We start from the raw sequence: 27,338 nt of genomic DNA on the forward strand, positions 1-27,338 counted from the left end.
CTGCGCTCTAGAGCCCGAGAGCCACAACTACTGAGCCCGCATGCCTAGAGCCCGTGCTCCGCAACAGAAGCCACTGCAACGAGAAGCCCACACACTGAAACGAAGAGTAGCTCCTGCTCGCTGCAACTAGAGAAAGCCCACACACAGCAACGAAGACCCAATGCAGCCAATAAATAAATAAATAAATAAATATATTAAAAAAGGAAATACCATTAAAAAATAAAATAAAATGTATGCTCAATGACAAACCTTTCCATAAAATGGACATCGTATAATTTAAATATCACCAACAATATTTCATAGTTCAAGTATCACTAACACTAAAATATCAATACCTCAGCAAGTAGGAAAAATTATCCAATCAATGAGCTATAACTGGTTTGCAGCTTTCTTGCAAAAATAACTTTATTGATAAGAGGACTTTTTGCCTTGTTTATTTTTTCCCCAGACACAAAAGCATACCTATGTAAACACAACTTTATTATTTATTAACATCTATAATCTAAACAAAGCGTTTTTAAATTATCTGTCAGAAAATTTTAATTTGTTATTTATTTTGGTTTGGTTTTGGTTTTGGTTTTTGTACTGAAGTATAGTTGATTTACAATGTTACGTTAGTTTCAGGTGTACAGCAAAGTGATTCAGTTATACATATTTATCTATTCTTTTTCAGATTCTTTTCCCTTATAGGCTATTACAAAATATTGAGTAGAGTTCTCTGTGCTATACAGTAGGTCCTTGTTGGTTATCTATTTTATACATAGTAGTGTGTATATGTTAATCCCAAACTCCTCATTTATTCCCCCTGCTTTCCCCTTTGGTAACCATTAAGTTTGTTTTCTCTGTCTGTGGGTATATTTCTGTTTTGTATATAAGTTCATCTGTATCACATTTTTTTTTTTTAGATTCCACATATAAGCGATATCATGTATTTGTCTTTCTTTGTCCAGTATGCTTCACTTAATATAATCTCTAGGTCCATCCATGTTGCTGAAAATGGCATTATTTCATTTTTTTATGGCTGAGTAATATTCCATTGTGTATATATACCACATCTTCATTATCCATTCATCCATCAATGGACATTTAGGTTGCTTCTATGTCTTGGCTATTGTAAATAGTGCTGCTATGAACACTGGGGTGCATGTATCTTTTCAAATTATGGTTTTCTCCAGATATATGTCCAGGAATGGGATTGCAGGATCATATGGTAGCTCTATTTTTAGTTTTTTAAGGAACCTTCATACTGTTCTCCATAGTGGCTGCACCAATTTACATTCCCACCAACAGTGTAGGAGGGTTCCTTTTTCTCCACACCCTCTCCTGCATTTATTATTTGTAGATGTTTTAATGATGGCCATTCTGAGCATTGTGAGGTGATACGTCACTGTAGCTTTGATTTGCATTTCTTTAATAATTAGCGGTATCGAGCATCTTTTCATGTGCTTTTTGTCTATCTGTATGTATTCTTTGGAGAAATGTCTATTTAGATCTTCTGCCTATTTTTTGAATGGGTTGTGGTTTTTTTTGATATTGAACTGTATGAGCTGTTTGTATATTTTGGAGATTAATCCCTTGTCACATTGTTTGCAAATATTTTCTCCCATTCTGTAGGTTTCCTTTTCATTTTGTTTATGGTTTCCTTTGCTGTGCTAAAGCTTTTAAGTTTAATTAGGTCCCATTTGTTTATTTTTGTTTTTATTTCCATTGCTCTAGGAGATGGATCCAAAAAGATACTGTTATGATGTATGTCAGAGTGTTCTGCCTATGTTTTCCTCTAGAAGTTTTAGAGTATCTGGTCTTACATTTAGGTCTTTAATCCATTTTGAATTTACTTTTGTGCATGGTGTTACAGAATGTTCTAATTTCATTTTTTTACATGTAGCTGTCCAGTTTTCCCAGCACCACTTACTGAAGAGACTGTTTTTTCTCCACTGTATATTCTTGCCTCCTTTGTTGTTAATTGACCATAAGTGCATGGATTTATTTCTGGGCTTTCCATCCTGTTCCATTGATCTATATGTCTGTTTTTGTACCAGGACCATACTGTTTTGATTACTGTAGCTTTGTAGTATGGTCTGAAGTCAGGGAGCCTGATTCCTCCAGCTCCATTTTTCTTTCTAAAGATTGCTTTGGCTATTCGGGGGTCTTCTGTACTTCCATACAAATTTTAACATTGGTAATTTGATAGGGATTGCACTGAATCTATAGATTGCCTTGGGTAGTATAGCCATTTTGACAATATTGATTCTTCCAATCCAAGAACATGGTGTATTTTTCCATCTGTTTATGTTGTCTTCAGTTTCTTTCACCAGCCTCTTACAGTTTTCAGAGCACAGGTCTTTTGCCTCCCTAGATAAGTTTATTCCTAGGTATTTTATTCTTTTTGATGCGATGGTAAATGGGACTGTTTCCTTAATTTCTCTTTCTGATCTTCTGTTGTTAGTGTATAGAAATGCAACAGATTTCTGCGTATTAATTTTACATCCTGCAACTTTATTGAATTCTTTAATGAGCTCTAGTAGTTTTCTGGTTATATTATTATTTAAAGAAATATTTTCATCAATGGGAAAAGAATAGTCTCTTCAACAAACGATGCTGGGACAATGGGCTAGCTATATGTAAAAGAATGAAGTTGGACCCTACCTACCTCACACCATACATGAAAATTAACTCAAAATGGATCACAGACCCAAATGTAAGGGCTAAAATTATTAAACTCTTAAAAGGAAACAGAGGAGTAAATCCTTGTGACCTTGGGTGAGGCAATGGTTTTGCAGATAAAACACCAAAGAAAGCACAGGTGGCAAAAGAAAAAACAGATAAACCAGACTACATCAGAATTAAGATAATCGTTCCCACCTAGAGGCCAGACGTTGTGTGTAATACTAACGATAAAAGAACTAAAATGTATTGAGTGCTTACTGTGTGCTAGACATTGTTCTCAGCACTTTACATATATTAGCTCATTTAATCCTCACAACCACCCCAGGAGATAGGTATTACATCTCCATTTTACAAATTAGAAAAGGCAGGCACAGAGAGTTAAGAGATATGCCCAGGGCCACATAGTAAGTAGTGGAACATGGATTCAAACTCAAGTAGTTTGATTCCAAAGGCATTTCTTACCACTATGAGTACTGCCTAAAAATAGCTTCACGGTTTGTTTGCTTGTTGCTCCGCGAGTAGGTTAAGACTGTTGATGCTGCCTTCTCCCAAAACACCTACGCACATGCACTGAGCGCTCATACAATTAATACAACCCGACCCTTCACCATCACCAGCCCTCTCTGCCTTTGGCCCCAGACCACAAGTCTGCTGCACAAGTTGTCACTGGCACTGCTTTGGTACCAGCACTCACATCCCTGTGCTTCAGCAGAGGTCAGTGACAATTACACATCCCATTCTCATCCTCAGGTTGTCCCAAACTCATCTTAGGCACAGGAAGCAGAGCCAACTGCCCCTCCAGGGGTTTACTTAGAAACTGGTTTTCAAACTTTTTTAACGGTGGCCCACAGCAAGAAATATTTCTCACTGACACAGTATACAGATATGCACCTAAGTAAAACCAAAGTTTAGCATATTTACTATTTGGCACATACTCTGGTATTTTTACTTTCTGTTTCCTTCCTTCCTCTTTTTTTTTTTTAAATATTGGTCACAACCCAACATGCTGAAACCTGTAATTTGACAAACACTGAACTAGAGAAATACAGACATTAATGAAATTATCTGCTTTCCCACAAATAAAAACCTTTATATTCCCACCCACTAGTCCTCAATATATATTTGCTGAACTGAGCTACAAAAAAATAGTACTTAATTGTTACACCTTACAGTGAACTAATTTATTAGTAAATTTCATCATCACACTTCTTCCGCAGTCTAAGTCTTTTCTCAAAGGGGAATATCCAAATAATAGTTCTACATGCAAAAGTAGGTATATATTTGTTTACTAAGACTATTGCTTATTACCGCTGGGGTCAATCTCAAAAGATTTGAGAGCAGTGATCCCTGCCATTTAAGCTCATAGGCAGATTACTGTCCTATCACACACATATAAAACATATATGCTTTTATTTTAAATTATGGAATAAGGCAGGCAGAAATCTAAAATTCTGCATATTCCCTGACAGCCCAGTTTCATCTGTGTATTAAGAGCAGGAAGTCTAGTCCCCAGTGGATTTTCTCCTCCCTCTGTGACCCTACTGATAAGAAATGGTCACCCTGGTGAGGGAGGGGAAAGTGAGTGCTGTAAGTTGATAGTGGAAGTCCCAGAATGTCAGCAGATTTCCAAATGGAAGATTAGAAGTGTAACAGCACAATGCTGGTACTTAGGATGTGGTCAACGGGACATCTGCTGGATAAATTAATATGATAAATAAAGTACTTGCTCTTTAAATTTGTTTTGCCATTCACAGTCATACTTAACTGCCACCAATTTCCAAGGCAAAGCCTTGGAAATTAAAACCAAATGGCAAAGAAGTTGACAGAAGATACACGACCAGTAAGTAGCAATGCTAAATTACCCAACTCACTGTTTCCTTCTCTGTTCTATTGACACCTCAAAATAAAAAGCCACATTCTTAGGTAGGGATGATAAAGTGGGTATTAAGACATCTGTATAACTGGAAACAAGTTCCATGTTCATTTATTATCTCTGCACATAAGATGATTTGTAGATTACATGAATAAAAAGATTCATGGAATTTGCTCTCTTAAATGGCGGAGGGAATAAATTGACAAACTAAAGCAAATCCATCTTTGATCTAGTAAAGGACTACCGAAAAACTACGAATTAAACATCTGTTTATTAAAAAACAAAAACAAAACTTTAAAATACAATTTAAGCCACCAGTCTCCTGGGGCCTCGAGTCAGCACAAAACAGAGACCTCAATGCTGGGAAAACAGCCAAAATCACAAACCTAATCTACGTGGCAAGAGACCTGCTCACGTTTTGATATCTTGAAACACAAAGCATTTTTAACTTACAACAAGCCATGAGATGGTATAAAATTAATCATACTAAAAGTGTCAGCTAATTGTAGAAAATAGAGCTAGAGATAGTAATAAGAAACACATTTACTTGAAGATTTTAAATTCATATACTGTGGGCAAAATAATCTAAAGACAGGCTTTGTTTTATACTATTATTTTAGAATACAAAGACTTTTTGACATCAGATGAATTAATTTGTAAGAAGAGATTTAATTTTCTAGTTGGCTAGAAGATTAAAGGTAAGAGAAGTACAATAAGGACTTGAATCCTAAAATCATTTTACAAAGAATCTACAGAATGCCCCTATGGCAATAAGAATCTAACACCTGTATTTTCAAATAACGTGCAAAAAATGCTAACTACTGATACTTTCAGGAGAGAATAAAAATGAACAAATTCATCTATTATAATAGGAAGAAAAAAACTTTACTTAAATATATGTCTGAGCTAATGGATGTCAAGAAATGATTTCAGGTAGAAACTTTAAAAAACAAAACAAACAAAAAAAAACTTTGGGAATTCCCTGGTGGTCCAGTGGTTAGGACTCAGCGCTTTCACTGCTCTGGGCCCGGGTTCATTCCCTGGTCAGAGAACTAAGATCCCGCAAGCCGCTCGGCGCAGCAAAAAAAAATAAGAAATAAATTGAAAAAAAAAAACCCTCAAACTTTATTTCAGAAGGAAAGCCACACCTCTTGTGGTTTAAGACCAGTATTAGTCTAGCATTCAAGTTCCTCTGGGATCTGGCATTCTTCTACCTTCCTATAGGACCCCTTCAGCTGACCCAGTGACACAACAAAACTAATCAGGGAACAACATACTAGGCACTTGGTCCCATCAGAGCACTTACTAGCCTATCCTCCCCACCAGGAATGCGTATCAAATCCCCTGTGAACGTGGACACTCAGCCGACTGTGATAACACTTGTCAAAAGAAGACTGGTCTCCACCCCCCCGCCCCCCAAAAACAGACTCACAGAACATGCAGTCTGCACCATTCACGAGAAATTAGCTTCCTTGGGGTTTTGTTTGTTTGTCTGTAAACGTGGGAAGCCTTCTTACGCTCCTACCAGACGGCACATGCCAAGTTATCACAGGGACACATACACAGTGCAAAGCAGTGTGTCTCCACGATCAGACTATGAGTCTCATCATCTGCACTGAATCCAGACTCTTCTTGAACATTTCTTTACCTCAGTTTTGTCAACAGGGAAATGGGGATTATAACCGTTCCTACTTCACAGCCTGTGACAGGGATTAAAATGATTTGTTACACGTCAATGAACTGACACACGTAAAGCACTTATTAGAACAGTGTGTAGGTATCAGCTTTTATTAACATCACCATTACTACTCCCACCAGTTCTCCACAGCACCTGAGAGTGCCTTATACGCACAAGAGAGCTCAACACAAGCTTCAAATGAAACAACATTCAAATAATGCCAGAAGTCCCAAAGATCAAATCCACTATAAGGGCCTGTCAGAATAAAAAAGAATTCAACCTCCAAACTACCTAAACTTCATGAACAAATAAGGAAAAAAGTCAGAGTATAAAACTAACAATCCAAATAAACCAAAGGTTTTTCTTCCCCCCCCCCCCGATGAAAATGGAAGAGACATTTTATGAAAGAACTTAATAGTGTCTGATAGGAAATATACCCCCAAAGATAACTATTTCTAAAATGTCATATTAATTTCTAATTTCTAATCCATCAACAATATAACTAATTCTATTTTTTTTTTAATAAATTTACTTATTTTATTTATTTATTTATGGCTGTACTGGGTCTCCGCCGCTGCGTGCAGGCTTTCTCTAGTTGCGGCGAGCAGAGGCTGCTCTTCGTTGCGGTGTGCGGGCTTCTCGTTGCGGTGGCTTCTCTTGTTGTGGAGCACGGGCTCTAGGCGTGCGGGCTTCAGTAGTTGCGGCTCGCGGGGTCTAGAGCGCAGGCTCAATAGTTGTGGCGCACGGGCTTAGTTGCTCCATGGCATGTGGGATCTTCCCGGACCAGGGCTCGAACCCGTGTCCCCTGCATTGGCAGGCAGATTCCTAACCATTGCGCCACTAGGGAAGCCCTAATTCTATTTTTAATCTACATACATCTCCAGTCTCTGTATTATTCACTTAAGTGGGAACTGTCATATTTACCATCTTGCCTGGACAAGGAGCATTAAATCTAATTTATTCCACAAAGGTAATTGCTAACTCTAGTACTCAGGGATTCAGTAAACAGTCTATGTTTCCTTCACTGATATCCTTTACAATTTTATACTTGGGTTATCTGCCTCTTCGCTCTTTCCCAGTCCCAAGAGATATTTCTAGTCATTGTAATTTTGTCCTTACAGGGAAGCTGATTCTTTTTCTTGATTCATGTTAACTGCTTGTCTCCACATCTCCAGTTCCTTTGTTCTGACTCATGGACAGAAAAGGTCATAAATCATGGAACACAAATAACCTCTTACCCAGAGATGCTAGGATGCTACAGAACGGTCAAGTGAAGCTAATAACCAACTGACCTGTACTACAAAGACACAGTGTTACTCTCAAACAAAACGCCTTAGGTTGGCTGAGGAAGGTCTTGTCAAGGGATAAGGAACCCGTCTGAGCTGCCAAGAGTGGGACTGACTTAGACTTTAAGCAAGGTTCCTAAAGGACTATTTGTGAAAATATAATAGAAGCCAAAAGCTTTAGTAATAATCGTACCAGGAACCATGCTTACTCGCACATAAGCTTTGGCTTACTTCTTATTACTTGCACACCTTATACAGAGGTGGGGTCCATACACCAAGTCATGTCAAAGATTGCCACGGCTAACACTGGCAATTTATATTTCCCAACCCCAGGTCTTCTGGTTTGTTATAAATCAACAAACGGAGGTTGAAACAGCTCAAAGAAAACAGTTTAATTACTGATTAGCAAATACTGTGACATCTGAACAGTCACCATTCATTCATGTTGCTTCCTGTTTAAAGAAATCCCTACCAGAAAAGGCATGATGGGAACACAGAAAAAAAGGAAAGCATAGGAACACATTAGAACTGGAAAAACAAACAAACCCAACAATTCTAGGTGCTAAGATTATGAGAAAATTTAATTTTCTTCTTTATGCTTTAGGTATTTCCCCAAATGTTCTAAAATAATTTATATATACATATATATGTATATTTTACTAAAAAGGTAACTAAGAGAAAGCACAATATATAACATGATCTTCATATAGTTTTTCTCAAAATCTGAAAAGCACGCTTTTACTAACAACAGAATACTATGGGATATATAATGTTACAACTGTTCAGAGCCTAAAATATTATCTAGAAGACACAAGTCAACCAGTAAGTATTTGTTAAATATATTACCATTTTTTCATCCTAATGGAACTTAATACTAAAGAAAGGTGTTATCAGAATACAAACTATATTTTAAATAAGAGGCTAAATATGCTCAGGAAAATCATGACTTCCTTACTTACAAAATGAGTTCATAATATCATGCAGGAAATTCAAACTAATGTGGCTCATAAATGAAGTCATCTAGCTAAGAGATTTTTCTTGAGGTTCAGTTTTTTTTTCTAGAACTGCCAGTCTATTTTCAGAACAATCAGTTTAAGAAAAATGAAAAAAGGGCAGTTTAATTAACATGTAATCAGTTCTGGCAGTGCCTGCCGAAGGACTTACATGAATGCTGGGCGCTTTTCTGGCTTTTACAAACTACTGACTCTTATTTTTTCTGATGTGTAAAAATGATCCTATATGTTTTTATCATATAAATTTTTACCAGATACCTGTGGAAGACAATGTAGTTAATCAGCTGAATGCATGCTAAATAAAAATATTCATATAAAACAGTGTTCCTCTCTACTGCCATTTGAAAGTGTTCTAAAAGGCAGGTAGAGCTTCTCCTAGGAATTGACGTTAGGGTGCAGGGGCTCCACGGTAACCGGCAGCAGCTGAAATCCAATGGCACCGGGACACGCACTGGATTTCGCGGTGTGAATTAAGGTGAAGTGCCACTGCCCGCGCCACCCGGCAGGACCGGGGCGCGATGTGACGGCGGCCGCGATGCGCACGCAGGGAACAGCCGGACCAGGACCCTCCAAGGCCCTCGACACCCGCGGCCCGGGAGCAGCCCCGCCGCCCGCCCGCATTACCTCGCCTGTGCAACTCCCGCAGGGGGATGCAGTCTCCTCCCCCGTCGTAGGGCAGGTAGGGGTCGGAGGCGGCGTCCATGGCCGAGGTCCGCAGAAAGACGCGGAGGGAAAGCTCGCGAGCTCACCGCCCGCGCGCGCCCCGCAGCCCCGCTGCAGCAGGCTGGGCAGCCGCCATGCCCGACCGGTCGGCGCGCGCAGCCCCGCGGGCTGACGTCACCAAGGTGCCACGGTTGCCAGAGCGACGGGCTCGCCTCCCCATCAAGCAGGCCCTGCTACTTGTGACGGTGACTAAGCCCGGGGGTGACAGACCAAACAGCTTACACAGCAAGGGGGCAACCACAGGACGGCGACAGAAACCGTACTTCTCGGTTTCCGACACAGAGCTGTGAACGGAAATTCTGCGTGTCCACAACGCATGAACCTTTTCATTCCTAATGGAGATAAATGCGAGCGACATTCTAATAAGGCCGTGTGATTTTACAGTAAAAATATACTAATTTGTAGGTAGTAACGTCACGTGAATCATAAAGATAAAGACCTAGAAGATACCAAAGGCTTCAAGAAACTTGGGTTTAAAAGCCTATTCCTAATTATCTAAAATGTACTAATGCGGACTTACACTGTGGATTCAAAATTTCAGTAACTGGATCGGTACTAATCCCCTTCAGCAGCCTCTTATTTCCTTCCTTCAAGGAACTGGCTAGTAAGACATTCCAAGTTTGAGGAGAAAGAAACTTAACATCTTAAGTAAATAATTTAGCTAGTTGTGAAACTATGCAAAAAGAGATGTACTAGGTGGGAGATTTCCTCTCCTGACTTCTTTTCCTACCTCACAAAGATTTTTGTTGTGCTAAAAAATAAATAAAATAAAAAGGCTTTTAGTGAAATATGTCTCAAAGTGCACTCTGTCTCTTTGCTAGATATTTTATGAAATTCAGAAATAAAGGAACTCTTTTTGTTTCAAACTTCATTCCAACCAAAAGGAAAAAAAAAAAAAGCTGATGCTCATTTAAGCTGAGTTCAAACTTTTACAGCTGCCTCTCAGGTGATTACTCGAGACTAGGAGATTCTCCTTCTGAAATAGCTATGGCGGGGCGATGCCACTTATCAAAAATGTGCTATTCATTAGAAGCAGTTCCACAGGACTCAGAGGCTTTGTAAAATTTGTTTTCCTAAGTACTGAATGAGCCAACCCTAAGGTCTACTCCAATTCAATAATTTTATATGAGAATTGGGGGCAAGAGAAGGAAAGAGAGGACTCAGATGGCAGTAAAGAGAGAAATTCTATTCGTCTAGTACATCTTAGTTATTTGGGAACTTTTTAAAAATTAGATTAAATAAAGTTTTTATATTTCAAGAAGTTTGAACCTCAGAAAGACATACGTTCTTATAAAATCCCACCTGGGATTTGGGAAAAAAGGTTCTGGGAAAGGAATATAGACTAGTTACTGCCATAGGACTATTCCATCTAATTCTGATTCTGGCTATTAACATTTATGAAATGACCATGGGTGGCTTTCTCTTTCTATTTTCTGTATTTTTCCAATTTTCTTGGAAATAATTTTTTTCTTTTTTCTGCATGGAGAAAGGCGTCAGGGCCCAGCAACTCCACCCTCCCCCCCCGTCCCCCCCCCCCCGCCCTGGCACGACCCTGTCCCGTCTGAGCCCCCAACCCCCCGAAATGATTTTTTTAAACAAGGAAAGCAAACTTTTAAACAAAGAGCTAACTTTGCTAAATTAACTAAGTATAAATTTGGTCCTTTTTGGTACTTTGGTGTTAAGTTCTACTATTATAAGACTTTTTAAAAATATAAGCTATATGGCATTTATAAATAGTTTTTATACTACTTACATCCTTCCATGCCTTTTTTTTTTTTTAATTAATTTATTTATTTATTTATGGCTGTGTTGGGTCTTCATTTCTGTGCGAGGGCTTTCTCTAGTTGTGGCAAGCAGGGGCCACTCACTATCGTGGCCTCTCTTGTTGCGGAGCACAGGCTCCAGACGCACAGGCTCAGTAGTTGTGGCTCACGGGCCTAGTTGCTCCGCAGCATGTGGGATCCTCCCAGACCAGGGCTCGAACCCGTGTCCCCTGCATTGGCAGGCAGATTCTCAACCACTGCGCCACCAGGGAAGCCCCTTCCATGCCTTTTTATAAAATGAAAAGCTATCTACAAGTTTTCCTGGTAATTTGTAGGCACTCTCTTAACCTGTTTTTCCTGATTTACAACTTGGTCATACAGGAAAAATGAAAATGATAGCTAGCTAACACTAACTAGAGGGGGAAGAATACCTTCCCTATAAAATACATTGACAGTGTTGCATAGGTAAAAGTTTTGTAGCATAAGTAAAAAGTTCTGAATATTTTTAAAGAACAAAACATTTGTATATGTATGCATGTATATATAATATGTCGTGTATCTGTATAGAGTTAAGTTTAAAATGAGATATACCAAACTTAACAATTACCACTGAGGAAGGAATGAGGTGGAAGTGGGGAGGATGATGGTACATTCAGTTTTTACTTTATATAAAGTTCTACATTGTTTAAAATTTTTAAACAAATATATTACTTAATTTTGAAATAAATGATTACTTTTGTAATGATAAATCTGAAAATTTAAAAAAATTGCAGAAATGAACACATTTCTCATGCTTATGGGGTCCATGGCTGCCACTTTCTCCTAAAGTAAAAGAATTATTATTCAGGCTAAGGTGCTTTCCAATTACACTTTAGAAAGGGAAGAGGTAAACTGGAAGGTGTGACCGAAGAGGACTTGGACACAGATTAGGTATTATCAGACTAAGAGGCTGAATTACAGTTAAAGAGAGCAGAAGACAAATTCAAGAATTCCTAGGCACGGCTGTGGGGCAGGGCAGGGGAATGTTCATGTCACCTACAAATTGGCACTTGCCATCTACCTCTACAAAGATCAAATCATGAGCCGCTGCGGCTGCTGACCTTCAGCACCCCCTGAAAGGAGTTCAGGGTGGAGAGCAGGAATGAGGCAGGCACTCTGGGCTCTGGGGGAAACTGGCAGAACAGGTCTTCAGATAGTTAGATATTTTTAGGAGAAGATTTTATGAGCCCAATTCTTGCATCTCCTCGTATCTAGAAAAGCACTAAAATCTTTCTTGGTGACGTATGCTCCTCGTGACTAGCAGAAACCTTCTGCAAAAAATATGTGCTTGACTGCATGTACTCCCCCTTCACCAAAATCACATATATACTGACGTTGCCCCCAGCCTCTTTGGAGCAGTTTCTCAGAGCTCTCTGAAATGCTGTCTCCCGGGCTATAGTCCTCATTTTGCCCCAAATAAAACTTAACTCACAACTCTCACATTCTGTTTTGTTTTGTTTTTTTTTTTAGTCGACACGCCGGACAGAACCTCTGAAGAACCAAAACACTTAAGTGGCAGCATAAAAAAGGACTTAGAATTTCAAAAGGGGCAGGTACTTCTACTTCCAAATGCACCCTCGATTCTAACCTCAAACTGATGTGGGATTCTGGAGGTGTGAGAATCAGGGAGGCACAGGGGATGATTATATGATTATAACCATGCACTATAACAACACATACATAACTATATGTAATGTTCAACCTTCAAGCCCCTCCGAACCCACATGATCCAAGAAATCTACAACATTAGAAGTGTTTAAAAAATAAAAAAACAAAAATGTTTTTTATCTTTAGATCTAACTACCAATTTACAGGAAATACAGGAAACAGAGAAACATGTTAAATGACAGCTCAGGAACACAATCAGGAAAACTCAAAATGGAAAACAAATGACCTGATTTGTTCGTTTCTTCAACAAATACACCGTAAGAAAAAAAAGAAAAAAAAAAAAAAGGGAAGGGGAGCCCTATAGAATTTTTTTAAAAGATTTAAAAGATCTATCAACCAGTTTCAACGTACAATTTTTTATGAAACAATTGGGGAACTGTGAAATAGACAAGATCATTGATTACAAGGAATTATTTATTTTTTAGACGTAATAGCCTTTAAAAGAATTATTATCTTTTAGACATACATAATGCAATATATATAGAAAAACAGCAACCCCGAGCTGAAGAGTAGTTAAAACAGACCCCAATGCGGAACTTGGCTCAATGTTCTTTGGATTAGGATTTGCATGCTCCTTTTTTTTTTTTTTTTTTTAATTCCTTTAAAAAAAGACTTGCAATCACCATTACCATTTAACAGTTTACTAGAGGTCCTAGCCAGTGTAGTCAAGCAAAGGCAGATGGGGAGGGGATAGCTATAAGGATTAGGAAGAAACAAAATTGCCACTTCTTGCCAGTGATATGACTACATCTTAAAGACATCACAAATAAGTCATTAGAATTAGTAAGAGTTGAACAAAGTTGATGAATTTTCAAAAATCAATATTCAACAACTGAATTTCAAAATATACCAGCATATAAAATATTAAATTTTCAAATAAAAATAGCATTAAATAGCAATAGCATTAAAAAATTACCTAGAAATGAGTGTAACAAAGAATGAAGACAAAAGTCAACAGGAAAGACTAAAGACATTTAAAATGACCCAAATACATGGAGTTGAAACATTCAAACTGATCTACAGACTTAATAAAATGCCAATCAAAAAACCAAACAGGAACTAACACAATACTGTAAATCAACTATACTTCAATTTAAAAACAAAACAAAACCCCAAACCCTAGGGCGTTTCTGTGACAAGTTAGGGCGTTTCTGTGACAAACTCAGCTAAAATTTACATGGAAATGAAAAGGCCCAGGAATAATTAAGACACTCTTAAAGATAAGGTGAGAGGACTTGCTTTACCAGACACTGAGACTGTTTATAAAGTTAGAGTGATTAAAACAGAGTGCTTTTGACATAAAGCTAGAAAAATAACCAACAGTACAGAATAGGGAGTCTAGAAATAGACCCTCCTTTACATATGACCCTTGATATATATCAGAGGTGGCTCTATAAAAGAGTGGGTAAGAAAACGGTTTTCTTAGTAAGTAGCATTGGTACCACGGGCTACCTCCATGAAAAAAAAAAAAAAATTAAATACACCCTTATCCATACATACCCACAAAAATCACTCAGATGGTTATAGACTTGAATGTGAGAGGCAAATAAAGCTCTTACAAAATAATACGGAAAAATATCTTCATGACCTCAGGGTAGGGAAATTTTTCTTATGACAAAAAGCATTAGCCATAACACAAAAGATTATGACACAGGACCACATTACAATTAAGAACATCTGTTCATAGTCCGTCCATTGGGAGAATGTTATAGACTGAATGTTTGTATCCCACCAAAATTTATATATTGAAAACTAAAAATTTTATATATTGAATCCCCAATGTAGTGGTATTTGGAGGTGACTGGATCATGAGGGTGGAGCCCTCGTGAATAGGGTTAGTGCCCTTATAACAGAAACCTCAGAGAGCTCCCTAGAGGACACAGAAAAAGATGGCAGACTATGAACCAGAAGCAGCTCCTTCTCACCAGACATGGAGTCAGCCAGTGCCTCAATCTTAGACTCCCGGCCTCTAGAACTGTGAGAAATCAATGTCTGTTGTTGAAGCTACCCAGTCTGTGATATTTTTGTTATAGCAGCCCAAACAGATCAAGACAGAGAGTGAAATACCACCCACAGAATAAAAGACATTTACAACACATTTAACAAAAAGCTTGTTTACAGAAAATAAATAACTTTTACATACCTCTAAGACAGATACACCAATAGAAAAATCAACAAATGACCTGAATAGATACTTCAAAAATTTTTTTCAAATGGGTCATCAGCATGACAAGATGCTGAATCTCTTTGGCTATCAAGGAAATGCAAATTAAAACCACAATCAGAATCCATAACCTAGCCAGCAGTTGGACAAACTTAAAAGTTGGACATCATCAAGTGGTCAGTGAATGTGGAGCCAGGGAAGCTCTCATACATGCTTACCTGAGTGTAAAGTGGAACACCACCATGGAGAACATAGCCTACGACCCAACAAGTTCACACCCAGACCAATGAAATTTGTGCACATACCCACTAGGATACATGGATAGTATTCAAAATAGCACTGTCTGTACCCACCAAAACTGTTAAGAACTCAAAGATCCATCAGTAGTAAAATGAATAGGTATACTGTGGTGTATTTATAAAAAAGAATGATATAGTCTAGAGCAACATCACAAACGCTACTACTTGCAGCAAAGAAGATTCTTCAAAATCATGCTGCATAAAAGCAAGAAACAGGGCTTGCCTGGTGGCACAGCAGTTAAAAATCTGCCTGCCAATGCAGGGGACACGGGTTCGAGCCCTGGTCCAGGACGATCCCACATGCTGCAGAGCAACTAAGCCCAAGCACCACAACTACTGAGCCTGCACTCTAGAGCCTACGAGCCACAACTACTGAGCCCATGTGCCACAACTACTTAAGTCTACACGCCTAGAGCCCGTGCTCTGCAACAAGAGAAGCCACCACAATGAGAAGCCCGCGCACCGCAACGAAGAGTAGCCCCCACTCGCTGCAACTAGAGAAAGCCCGAGCACAGCAACGAAGACCCAACGCAGCCAAAAATAAATAAATAAATAAATTAATTAATATTTTTTAAAAAGCAAGAAACAAAAAAATATTTACCGTATGATTCCATTTATTTAACCTTTAAAAACAGGGCAAAGCTAAATTATAATCCCATTGATGCATACTTAGACGATCAAACCATAAAGTAAAGCGAAAAAAGTGACTAGACAAAGAGAAAACAGTATTTATCTCTAGGGAAAGGGAAGGGGTTGTGATCAGCAAGCTTCTGGAGTACAGTAATCCTTTATTTTCTTAACCTGAGTGGGTTGCAAAGGTGCTTGCCTTGTAATAATTCATTAAGCTGCACAAGTATGCTTTACACATTTTTCTGACGTGTTATACTTCACAATTCAAAAGTCCGAAAAGTTAGAAATTTATCCTAAATATCTCTAATTCTACTAACATTTAGTGTGGATTTATTGTTTTTTTTCTTCCCTATCCTAAACCCCTCTAGTCAAATCTTATTTACAGTGTCAATCAGTTACAGATAACAGGTTCATAAGTATCTACACTGACTTTCATTTGTTCTAAGCACAGATTCTTCCAAAGAACTTCCTCTAAATGTTAGTGTTTTAGAACTGTTTAAACAGGTCCACAGACTCCCTACGATTTTATGTATTTACTTCAGCTGATGATTTTATAGGCTTAGTTCATAACTCTTGAAGTCTTTTTCAACTGAAATTTTTAACTGGAACCACAACACAAAATGGGATTTAACCGACTATTTTCTCAATTCTCCCAAGAACAGTTCATAAGTAATGCTCTATGTGCACAGGAACAAAGTCAATTCATTACATCATGACATTAGGGTAAGAGGGGTAGAGTACACGTACCAAACAATTATTCATTGACCGAGTAATTTTAGTTAACTTTCTGCGGACTTCTTTTTGTGGAGCAATGACAATAATTACAGGTGACATTTGAGGTACAAATCCTCAGGCTCTATATATGAAAATCAAAACTAAGCTCACTTCTTTCCAATGACCTTCCTGAGGATATCCAACCAGTATTTGATTGGCTTTCCATTGGTATTTTAGGCTAATTTCATCAAGGCACCACTTTACAATACCAAGTTCTTTTTCCTAGTTCATTAGTAACATCTTGAATTACAGCACTTCATAAACTTAGTATGGGTTAGTTCTCCCTAAATGTGTGACCTAACCCTTATCCAAGCACACAAATTTGGGAAGTCCCCTACTCCACACATATTAAGTAGGAAATACAGGTGCAGAAAATGTTTACAAGGTAGTTGGCAACAGAATGTGAAGGGTGTCAAATGTATTAAGAACATTGCTTAGAATAAGTATCAGATGAACCCTAGAATTATTTGCTCATTTCTAAAAATAATTCTGAGTAGACTGTTTGAAAGAGTTTTGACCTTCTGCTGACAGACAGCCATTAAATGGTAGTGGCAGTGTTTTATTAACTTGATTTTAAGAATTTCTAAAAAACCCTTTACTGAGGATTCACGATGTAACCATTTCATGTTTTTTAAAGGGTTGAATTAATGTTGCCAAATTCAACTTTAGAGCCAAATGCCTCACTCATTAGAACCATGCCACCAATGTCATCGGTAGATGCCAGATGAAACTAAAATCAACTTGTCACCTACTGATGACATCATGCACAAACGTAACCTCTGAAAAGCTGTAGCAAAGTCAAATTATCCTAACTCAGAATACATTTCTTGGATTTCTGAGCTATACTACAACTTTACACTATCAGTAATTTGCTTTTGCTTACAAATCTCCATGCAAGGAACTGAGTTCACTAAAAAATTACTCTTGGATTACTTTATTAATGTTTTCTACCTGCAGCTGACATCAAACAAAGAACTTCATTATTCTTATTCACAGAAAGCGACCAGCTCCAACTGTCTTAGCAGCATTTAGAGTTTTTAGCAACAATTCTACCACCCACTTTCAAACCACTGTATTCACTACACATTAACAGATATTAATAAATGCCTTCCTCCCAGTAATTTTTTCTGGGAATTTAGAATACATTCATGTATTCAAATATTATGCAACCATTAAAAATTATTAAGGTAAGCTTTTGTAACAACATAAGGCAATGCTTTTAATATTAACTGAAAAAGGTCCCACCTCCTACATGGCATTACCAGCTTCACGCGCTAGGAATACAGAACACTTAACTCTGCCTTCACCCCCAAACCACACCCAAACATCAGCACGTCTGCCTGATCTCACCTCAGAAGCTGTACTGAACCCGCCTGCTCTGCGTCTGTCCCTCTGCCCGTCTGTCCCTCTGCCCGTCAGAGCCCCATCACCTCCCTCTGACCGACCACACCTACCTCCCCGTCAGAGCCCCATCACCTCCCTCTGACCGACCACACCTACCTCCCTGCTCCCGCCCCCTTCCAACCCACCTGCTCACACGGCAGCCGAATCATCTTCTAAAATCACGAACGTATTACTCCCCCATCACTCTTTAGGAAAAAGTGCCCAAACCGTAAAATGCAGGATTTCAACCTCGCTTAACTACCTCTTCAGCCTCAGCCCCTCCCCACCCAGCTCCTAACGCCTTCCTCCCTGAGGGTCCCCCGCCTGTACCTGCACCTGTACCCGAACTCCCAGGGCCCCCACTCCACCCTCCCTCACCTGCCCCACCCCTCATTTTTCAGTTCTCGCCTCCAATGGTGCATCTTAGATTCCCCCCCTACATGTCCTCACGCCCGTACTGCTTCTTTACAGCATTTCCCACAACACCACTGTAACTGGTTCTTGTGGGATTATCATTTACTTTAATGGCGCTCGCTCACTCTCAGCAGAGCACAGACTCCGTGAGAGAGACTCACATCATTCTTGTTTGCTGCTCTATCCCGAGCTCCTGGCATGGTGCCTGGCCCATAAAGGAGGCTAAGAATTATTTGCTGAATGGAATATACATAGAATTAAGTCTAGAAAAAAGATACCAAAACAATCAGCTATTCATGGGTAGTAGGATTACGAGTGATCTCAATTTACTACCTTTTCTCATTCACATTTTTTGCAATAAGCACATTTGCTTTTATTATTTACAAGTTAATTCTTTCCTACTCATATTTTACAATAAACGTTACTTTGGACTAATTTTAGATTTATAAAACAAAGTTGCAAAGATTGTACAAAGAGGTCCCGAAGCCCTCTCACTCAGCTTCCCAGACTGTTAACATCTTACATGTCCAGGGCACATTCTTCTCAGCTAAGAAACTGACATTGATACATTACCATTAAGTCAAGCCCAGACATGCCATTCTCTGGCTCACCAGCTTCTCTTTTACTGTCCTGTCTCTATTCCAGGGTCTCATCCAGGGCACCGCATTGCATTTAGCCAATGCGTCTCCCTCCACTCCTCTGGTCTTGAGTTTCTCAGTCTTTCCTTGTTTTTCATGACCTTGTCCTGCAAAACATGCCCTCAGTCTAGCTTTGTCTATTGTTTCTCTTGTGCTCAGACTGGGGTTATGGGTCTTTGGAAAGAATATCACAAAGGCAAGTGCCCTTCTCGTCGCATACTGGGGGTATGTGACATCCATATGGCCTCAGTGCTGGTGGGAACATCCAGTACTCGGTTATAACAGTGTTCGCCAGCTTTCTCCACTGCAGAGTTACCATTTTCCCCTCCTCTATTCTTTGGAAGTAAGTCACTAAGTCTAGCCCACCCTCAAAGGAGAAGGAGGTAGGAATTAAGCTCCTCTTCCATGAGGGTGGAATAGCTACATAAATTATTTGGAATTCTACATGGGAGACTTGTCTTTTTCCCCCCATTTATTTATTTGCATGTATATGTACTCATTTATATTTATCTTACACTTTGGTTATAATCCAATTCTACCTTATTGGTTTTTGCTCAAACGGTTCCAGGTTTGGTCACTAGGTACTCTCTCAGGTTAGTTCCAGTGTTCCTTTGACACGCCTTCATCTTTTTGTTTTTGAGCACTTCCTTCCTCTGGTACTACACATACCCTGGGCTCATCTTGTATTTTCCCTGCCCCAGGTCTACAATTAGCATTTCTCCAAGGCAGGCCAAGTCATCACTAAGCCCTGAAGTTAACCATATAAGATTATTGTGAACCCAGGATAATCTATGTGAATGTCATGATGTAATCTGTTTAACGGCTACACTAAGTATAAGTAAGTTTAACCTTTGAGCACCCAAGCCAAAATTGCCACAAAGGACTCTCAGGTATAATAGCAACATTTGCACCATTTCTTTTACTATATTCTTCTATTTTGTTTTCAAAACTAATCTGAGTTGGGTGGGTAGAATAGGTTTGATATTTTGTCTTCATTTTTCAGATAAGAAAAATGAGAAACAGACGTGATGACAGTGAGTACCGTCAGGGAGCTGGATATAACACAGCCAGTATATTCCATCCTGTGCCTTTTCCCTCCTGGTGACGATGACACTGCCACTTTGGGCCCCTGTGCAACACAGCTGTAACAACATGGCTGAAGGACGGTTCCTACCACTCCACTGAACATCCTACTGGCTTCACAGGTGTCCAGTTAAACCAAAACTTTTCTCAATACACCAATATTCATTCAATAAATAAAAAGGAAAAAAGACTCCGAAACACTATAAAATAAGACTAGCTAATATGTTAAACAGATGAATATTTTATAAAGTAGCAAACTTTTAACACGCTTCTACTGGATGTATGCCAATATATTAAACACTGTAAGAAGGGAGGATGAAATAAACAGCATCCGTGGCTGTCCACGGTTCACTAATATCCCAGCGCCACAAAATTTAGAAATAAGGAAAATAAGATTGCTCATCAGGAGTTAAGATATGTCATCAGTACATAATGGATCAGCTCTAAACAGAACAATGCAGACAGAAAAATAAATGACTTACAGGCCAACACAAATTAGTAGGATAATTAGACAGAAAGATAGTGGGCTTAGTCTAGGAGGAAGGCAAGCTACAACCAAAACTAATAAGAAAAGTCAAGAAAGCAAACATACAACAGAAGCAACACAGTTCACAACACAGGAGAGGCCCCTAAGCCAAACCTGAGAAGTCAGGGAAGGCCTTCTAGGGGCGTGAGGTGCAACCTGAGAAGCAAAGCACATGTACTAACTGGTATTACAGGCAGAGGAAACATGTTCAAAGACCTGGAGATATGCCGGCCAGGCACAAGCCCCAACCTGACATTTACAACGCCCAGCACAAGAGAACCAAAGAAGGCCCATTTGCCACATGGCTAAATTTTAAGTTATAAAGCAAGTTAAACTATTCATGAAATATGTTCTATCTTCCTACATTGACAAATACACCTTATAGTGAGTTGGAAGTTTTGGCTCAGTTTTATAAATCTGAAGACAAATTGGTGACAATTTGGAAAACACTGCACAGCATTTAAAAAAAAAAAAAAAATCCATCACCCAGGGAAAAAAAATCATTATTTTGCTGTATCTCCCTCCAAATTTGTGTGGGGTATGTGTGTGTATATAGTGTTTTAAGAGAACTGGGATCACATTATACAAACAGATTTTACCCTTTTTTTTATATAAGCCCTTCCATTCTTATAGCTTATAATACAACACAGCAAGTCACCTTATTCAGCTACCCAATGTGCATTTTGCAGCTGGCTTATCTTAAGTCAGAATTCTCACAGTATGGTCACGTGTGCCCCACAGACCCCTGGAGATGCCCAAGATCTTTTTCAGGGGGTCTGTGGGGTTAAAACATTTTCATAATAACACATTTGTGTATGACTGAAATGATACATTTGCACCAGTTTCCTATTGCAACTGTAACAGATTGCCACAAACTCAGTGGTTTGAAACAATACAAATGTGTTCTCTTCCAGCTGCGGAAGTCACCCATGTACAATCAAAGGTGTCTGCCGGGATGCGCTCCTTCTGGAGGCTCCGGGGGAGACTTCTCCCCTTGCCCTTTTCAGCTTCCTTCTCCGGTTGGGCCACAGCCCCTTCCTCTTAGTACCCCAGCCTCAGGTCTCAGACTCAGCCTCCTGCCTCCACCTTGCAAGGAGTTACCCAGATAATCCAAGAGAAATCGCTCCATCTCAAGACTCCTCACTTACTCAAAACTGGAAAGTCCTTCTACCATGTAAAGTAACCTATTTACAGGCCCCAGGAATCTCGGAGTGGGGGTGGGAGGGTTAGTGAGCCTACACAACAGTATCTGTCTTTTTCACTCTACAGTATTTATGGTACAAGGCTGGCACCTAGCACGAAGCCAGGCAGTGGCACCAAGATGGACCAGCAGGCACTGTACCTGTACCACCATGTTACCACCAGAGAACAAAGGCCTGCTTCCCTTCCAAATGTCCTTCACAAAACAGTAAAAGTTATTCGCTTTACGAAATCGCAACTCTTGAGTATACCTCCTTTTAATGGGAAGAATACACAAAGCCTTTTTTGTGTATACCGTGGAACAATGGTTCCTTCTTGAGGAAAAGCAAAAATTAACTTCTGGAAAACTTGTATTCACCAATGTGAGCCTGACAGCTTCCCAGCACTTAAAGACTTCTGATGGGATTGTGGGATTGGTGGCAACAAAATGTGACTTGTTGGTTTTCTGTAATAAACTGTGTGAACATTAGCAAGATCTGCATAAATCTGAATTATGGGCTGAACCGTGTCCCACCAAACGCGTACGATAAAAGCCCTCGCCTCCAGCACCTCAGAATGTGACCAGACTTGGAGGTAAGGCCTTTAAAAACGTAACTGAGGCTCAGTAAGGTCACTGGGGCAGGGCCTAATCCAGTAGGACGAGCACCCTCAAGGAAGAAGCGATTAGGACACAGATATACACAGACCATGTGAGGACACAGGGAGAAGACTGCCATTTACAAGCTAAGGAGAGAGGCCTCAGAAGAAACGAACCCTGCCAAAACCTCCATCTTGGACCTGCAGACTCCAGAACTGTGAGGAAATTAATTTCTGTCGTTTAAGCCACCCAGTCCGTGGTACTTTGTTACGGCAGCCCTAGCAAACTGATAAATCAGTGCCTCAATTTCCAAATGACTAATGCACATTATAAAACCATGCATGGGTAATAGATCCACTCAAAAGCACAAGATAGGCCAATGGATTTTAATGTAACGCAACGCAGAAAGTTCATTAGTATGGGTTCACTGACCACACTGCAATTAACCTTTAAGAAATTACCCTCTGTCGAGTTTGGGTGTAGTATCAAAGAAGGATATCCACAATGATCTGCAAAGGCTATGAAATTATTTCTTCTTTAACTATATATTTGTATAAGGCCAAATTTTCTTACATATTTCTCATAGGTTTCAACTGAACAACACATTACACGAGGCTGAATGAAGAAGCAGATCTAAGAATCTAGATGTTTCCTATTAAGCCAGACAATAGAGATAGTTATAAAAACATGAAACAGCTCTTCTCACTCAATTTATTTTTACTTTGGAAAACACTTGTTTTTTCATAAAAAGTGTTATTAATGTTATAATATAACTAGTTACTGTTATTTTTAAGTGAATTAATAAAGGACTGAAATTTAATTTTTAATATGGTAAATATGGATAGCTATAACCTACATTTAAAAAAAAAAAAAAAGCTTGTTAGGGTCCTCAGTAATCTTTTAAGAATAGAAAGGGATCTTGAGAACAAAAGGTCTGAGAACTATTGCCTTAAAAGGTATACTTAAATATTAGTCAAAGCCAGGCATTTTGTGGATACTTTTTTTTTTTAATGTCTGTGGTAGCTACTCCCTTTAAAATCTATCATAGCTGCAATCATCATGACTTTGTCACATGGAACATAAGTTTTGGACCTTATGTTAATCATTTACCTATGACTTCCAGTAGGCACAAAATTATTTGCAAAACAAAGACCCCCAACCCTGCCTACTTTTCATTAAGAGGGCTTCTAGTGGCTTCTATTCAGTCTTAGGTTTTGTTAGGCTTTTCAACTTCTTAAGGAAAACGAGCTGAATGTAAGTAAATAGCTCTGTTATAATTCCGAAATATAATTCTAAAATCACTGCTATCTAATATACATCAAACCTTCAGCAAAAAAAAATCACAATAATAATAAACCTTGATGACTCCTGAAACTCTTCATACTGTCCATCTATTCCAAGATACTCTAAAATACATCTATGGATCCTGCCAGATCATCAGAAATTATCAATGCCTGTACCATATAATACAGTACCCTTGTGGAATTAGGTCTTGTAATTCAAGTCAGCAATACTGATAGATGTTATCACAAAAGCCCTGTGAAAATCACTGCTGTTTACTCCAAGCATAGTCTTGAAAATCAGTCTAGTACATAGATAGGAACCACTTCATAATGTTACTCAAAAATGGATTATCTTAATATCAGTAATAGGGCTTCTGCTGAGAAACTGATTGGGTTTTTCTCTCATAAACCCTGTGAATCACTTAACTAAACAGGTTCCCTCATTTCACTTGCTGCTACAAAGCTTAGAGCCAAATTCCTAGTCTCCCCTCAGAAAGTAAGTAGTATATCACTAATAAGTATTCATTGGCCTCATTCATCTCTACATTTTATGTCATTTCAACCTGTTTTCCCTTTGCTTCAGCCTTCTCAAATACTTATGTTAATTACTGAATTTTGTGTATCTTTATATGCTGCTTTACGTCCTTTCTTTCAAATGAAGTAAAGCGTTAGTATATTACTCACTGTAAATACATTAGCACTTTTACCTAACAAGATATAAGATCCTGGTTAATATGAATCCACTTCTAAGACACAGCCCAGTTTCCTGGGGCTGATGCCATGCTTCTGTGTCTGCAGGACAAAGGGCTGGACCCTGGACTGCGAGGTTTGGCCACATCCTAAGAGGCATCCTGTAGATGGCCAGCCAGCTTCTGGCATGGTCCCTCTGCATCCACTTCGCCAGGCCTTTCCTGCTGAAATTTCTAGTAGAGACAGTTCTGACAAACACACCACCCAGAGGGTATGTGACAAATAAAATCACAACATTTTGAATAAAGCTAAATCTAACAGTAGATATTCAAATGAAAATGCTGGAATCTCAGAAGGTAAGTTAAGTTTGAGCAGAGGTGGAAGGGTCACAAGACCTAGAACAGAACAATCCACCTCTCAGCCCATGCAGCTGTACGTGGTTTCTGAGTTCTGAGGCTCAGGATGCGATACATATGTGAAACAGAATACAACAATCTATGTGATGTCTCTGCATTCCATTCCCAGTGATTATATGTCCCAAGGTCTTGGAAAAAAAACATAACACCTGACATTTGAATTTAGTATTTCCAAAATTTGTTTAAGGTTCTCTATAGACAGGAAACGGAAGCAATCAGGAGTGAGCCCTCTGGATGCTACCGTTCCTTGCCCACTTCCTCTCTCGGTTTGTGACACTACCATTTACACACAATCTAGAAAGCTGGGAGTGACTCCTGATACAGCAAGTAAGCCATACATTTCACAATTCACGCAAGACGAAGAGGGATATAAGAATCTAAATGTTAAACTCATTACCATCATTAACACAAATTAATCATTGAGAGTTAATTTGCTGAACAGTGGCCGACTCTAGTTTTCACCCCGTCAGTCAGTTTTCTTACTCCCAGTGAGAGCCGTACTTTTAAGAATAACACTGCAGGTGTACAGAGGAACGCTCGTGTGTTTCATCTTCAATGAAGCAAGAACGTTATGGTTCTCTTTAATGAATACAACTCTGACAACAAAACCTTGGCACTCCCTTCCTGCCTTCTATTACCCATTCCCTATTTGTAATGAAAAATTTTGCATTTTCCAAAGAATTTGAATTTTAGACTAAAGTGACTCACTCAATATACTTAATATAAAATACATATCAAGTCGAATTTTTCAGCTTTTCACTAGTTTAGATTTTCAATACTACTAATTAGTCATCATTATTAAGGATAACTTCTATTTTTTAGTCACAGTGTGTTCTGGATTATTTAGGATTCACTGTGAGCAGACAAGGCTGATTTCATTTTTGAGATTTGGGTCCATCTCTTTGTTTTCAAAACAAGGGCTAGCTATGTAACAAATAAGTAACTCAATTATCCACTGGAGTCAGGGGAGTCCAAAGTGGTTTATCTCTACAACCTAAATCCTAATTCAGAGTCGTATTTTAGTTTTAGAGCTACATCTCTTTTTAATACTACCAGAAATGTTCCTGACATCTCACTTGAATGCTAAATTAAAAGGAAATTGTTCAAGTTGGGGGAACAAAGTCTAATACATCTAAAGGGGAAGGAACACAGAAGAAAAGAGTACCGCTGCTAGTTACAGAGGAAAAAACTTAGGCAAAGCGACTTGCAAGGGTTACAGAGCGAGTAACTGGCAGAGCCAAGATGTAAGTTCAGGTCTACAACTTGAAAGCCAACGAACGTAAGATTTCTACTCAACACATATGCCAAACACTACCAGCTCTTTCCAGTGATTAATTATTCTTTGGTATTCTAGAGAGATACTGAGTCATAAAAGAATATTTAAGACTCAACTGCTTGTCCACTGTCTACTTCCATGCTCCATACACAGAGCAGACATAGAGGTGAACTCTCTTTTTGGGCACCTGCCGTGGCCCGGGCAGGGAGGTCTCGCTGAGGCCCGCACTTCTTCTACCGCAGGGCTGTCCTCTCCCAGCTACTGAACAGAACCACTTCGGCTCTGCCGAAAGAAAGGATATCACCATCCTACCAAGGACATTCGCTGTCTCAAAACCTAATACCTTTTCCTACCGCTGGGCCTTCATGCATTATCTCCCTTTCCAGAACACTCCACAATTCTAAACAGGTATTGAAATAATATCCTTTTTTCGAGATGTAAAATTTAGAATCTGTACCACCCAATTTGACACTTAGATAGCTGTCGTCAACTGCTGTTCCACAACTTGTACCTTCAACTAGGCTAACTCAGAGGACAGACTCTGTACGGGAAACATTAATGGTTGCTTACCCTATGGTCATTCCAACTTCTCCCTTGTTAACAGAACTTTAATTTTGTTTGGTAGGTAATGTGCCTAACTGCAGGGAACAAATCATGATTGTTCTAACCAGTCAATAATCCTCCTAGTCAGTGATCAGTCTAGGTGTGGTCATGTAACCCACTTCTGGCCAGTGATGTAAGAGTGTGTTCTGTGTTCTAGAAAATTGTCCTCCCTGATAAAGAAAAAGAAAAAGAAAAAAGACCCTTTCTTCCCCCCTTGCCCCTTCCTTCCTACGTGACACTGTGTCCTATGGAAAACCATGAGTGAAGACATCACCAACACTGGATGGCAGTGTGGAAAGATGGAAAGAGCTAGGTCCTCCTGTGTCTTTCTACTGCCCTGCATTACTTCTCTGTTTCACATACAGGGCCAAGGAGCTACTTAAACACAGAAAAGTGGGTATGCTGTTAAATTTCACCTGATTTTTCAAATTATGAATACATATGTTTAGCTGGTTTATAACTTGTAATTAAAATTAGGAAAAACTCCATCAATGATGAGGCGAGCCAATGATTAATAACAGCAAAATACTGCTGCTGCTGTTTTTAAATCAAAGAACATTCAACAAAATAGCCGGAGAAGATACAAGGCAGTGAGAACCTGAAGTGCCAACATTGCGAGAAGAAGTGAAACAGGTAAACCCAACAGCCTCAGCCACTGTTTGCCCTGAGTTG

The 27,338-nt window shown here is 39.1% G+C and overlaps 1 protein-coding gene across 7 annotated transcripts in view; it reads right to left on the reverse strand.

Moving 5' to 3' along the window:
- Window positions 1–27,338, reverse strand: part of CLCN3 (chloride voltage-gated channel 3) — a 92,199-nt gene that overhangs the window by 48,553 nt on the left and 16,308 nt on the right. The window contains exon 1 of one of the 7 annotated variants that reach the window (XM_061200787.1): window positions 9,142–9,306. The exons of 5 other annotated variants lie outside the window; for them this stretch is intronic. In XM_061200787.1, the coding sequence (XP_061056770.1) occupies window positions 9,142–9,220 (79 nt within the window). In that variant the 5' untranslated portion in view covers window positions 9,221–9,306. Of the gene's footprint in view, window positions 1–9,141; window positions 9,307–27,338 lie in introns of those variants that run through there. One more of the 7 variants, XM_061200789.1, reaches the window with a different exon arrangement.

Source organism: Eubalaena glacialis, chromosome 9, assembly GCF_028564815.1.
Source record: "Eubalaena glacialis isolate mEubGla1 chromosome 9, mEubGla1.1.hap2.+ XY, whole genome shotgun sequence".
NCBI classification, from domain to species: Eukaryota; Metazoa; Chordata; class Mammalia; order Artiodactyla; family Balaenidae; genus Eubalaena; species Eubalaena glacialis.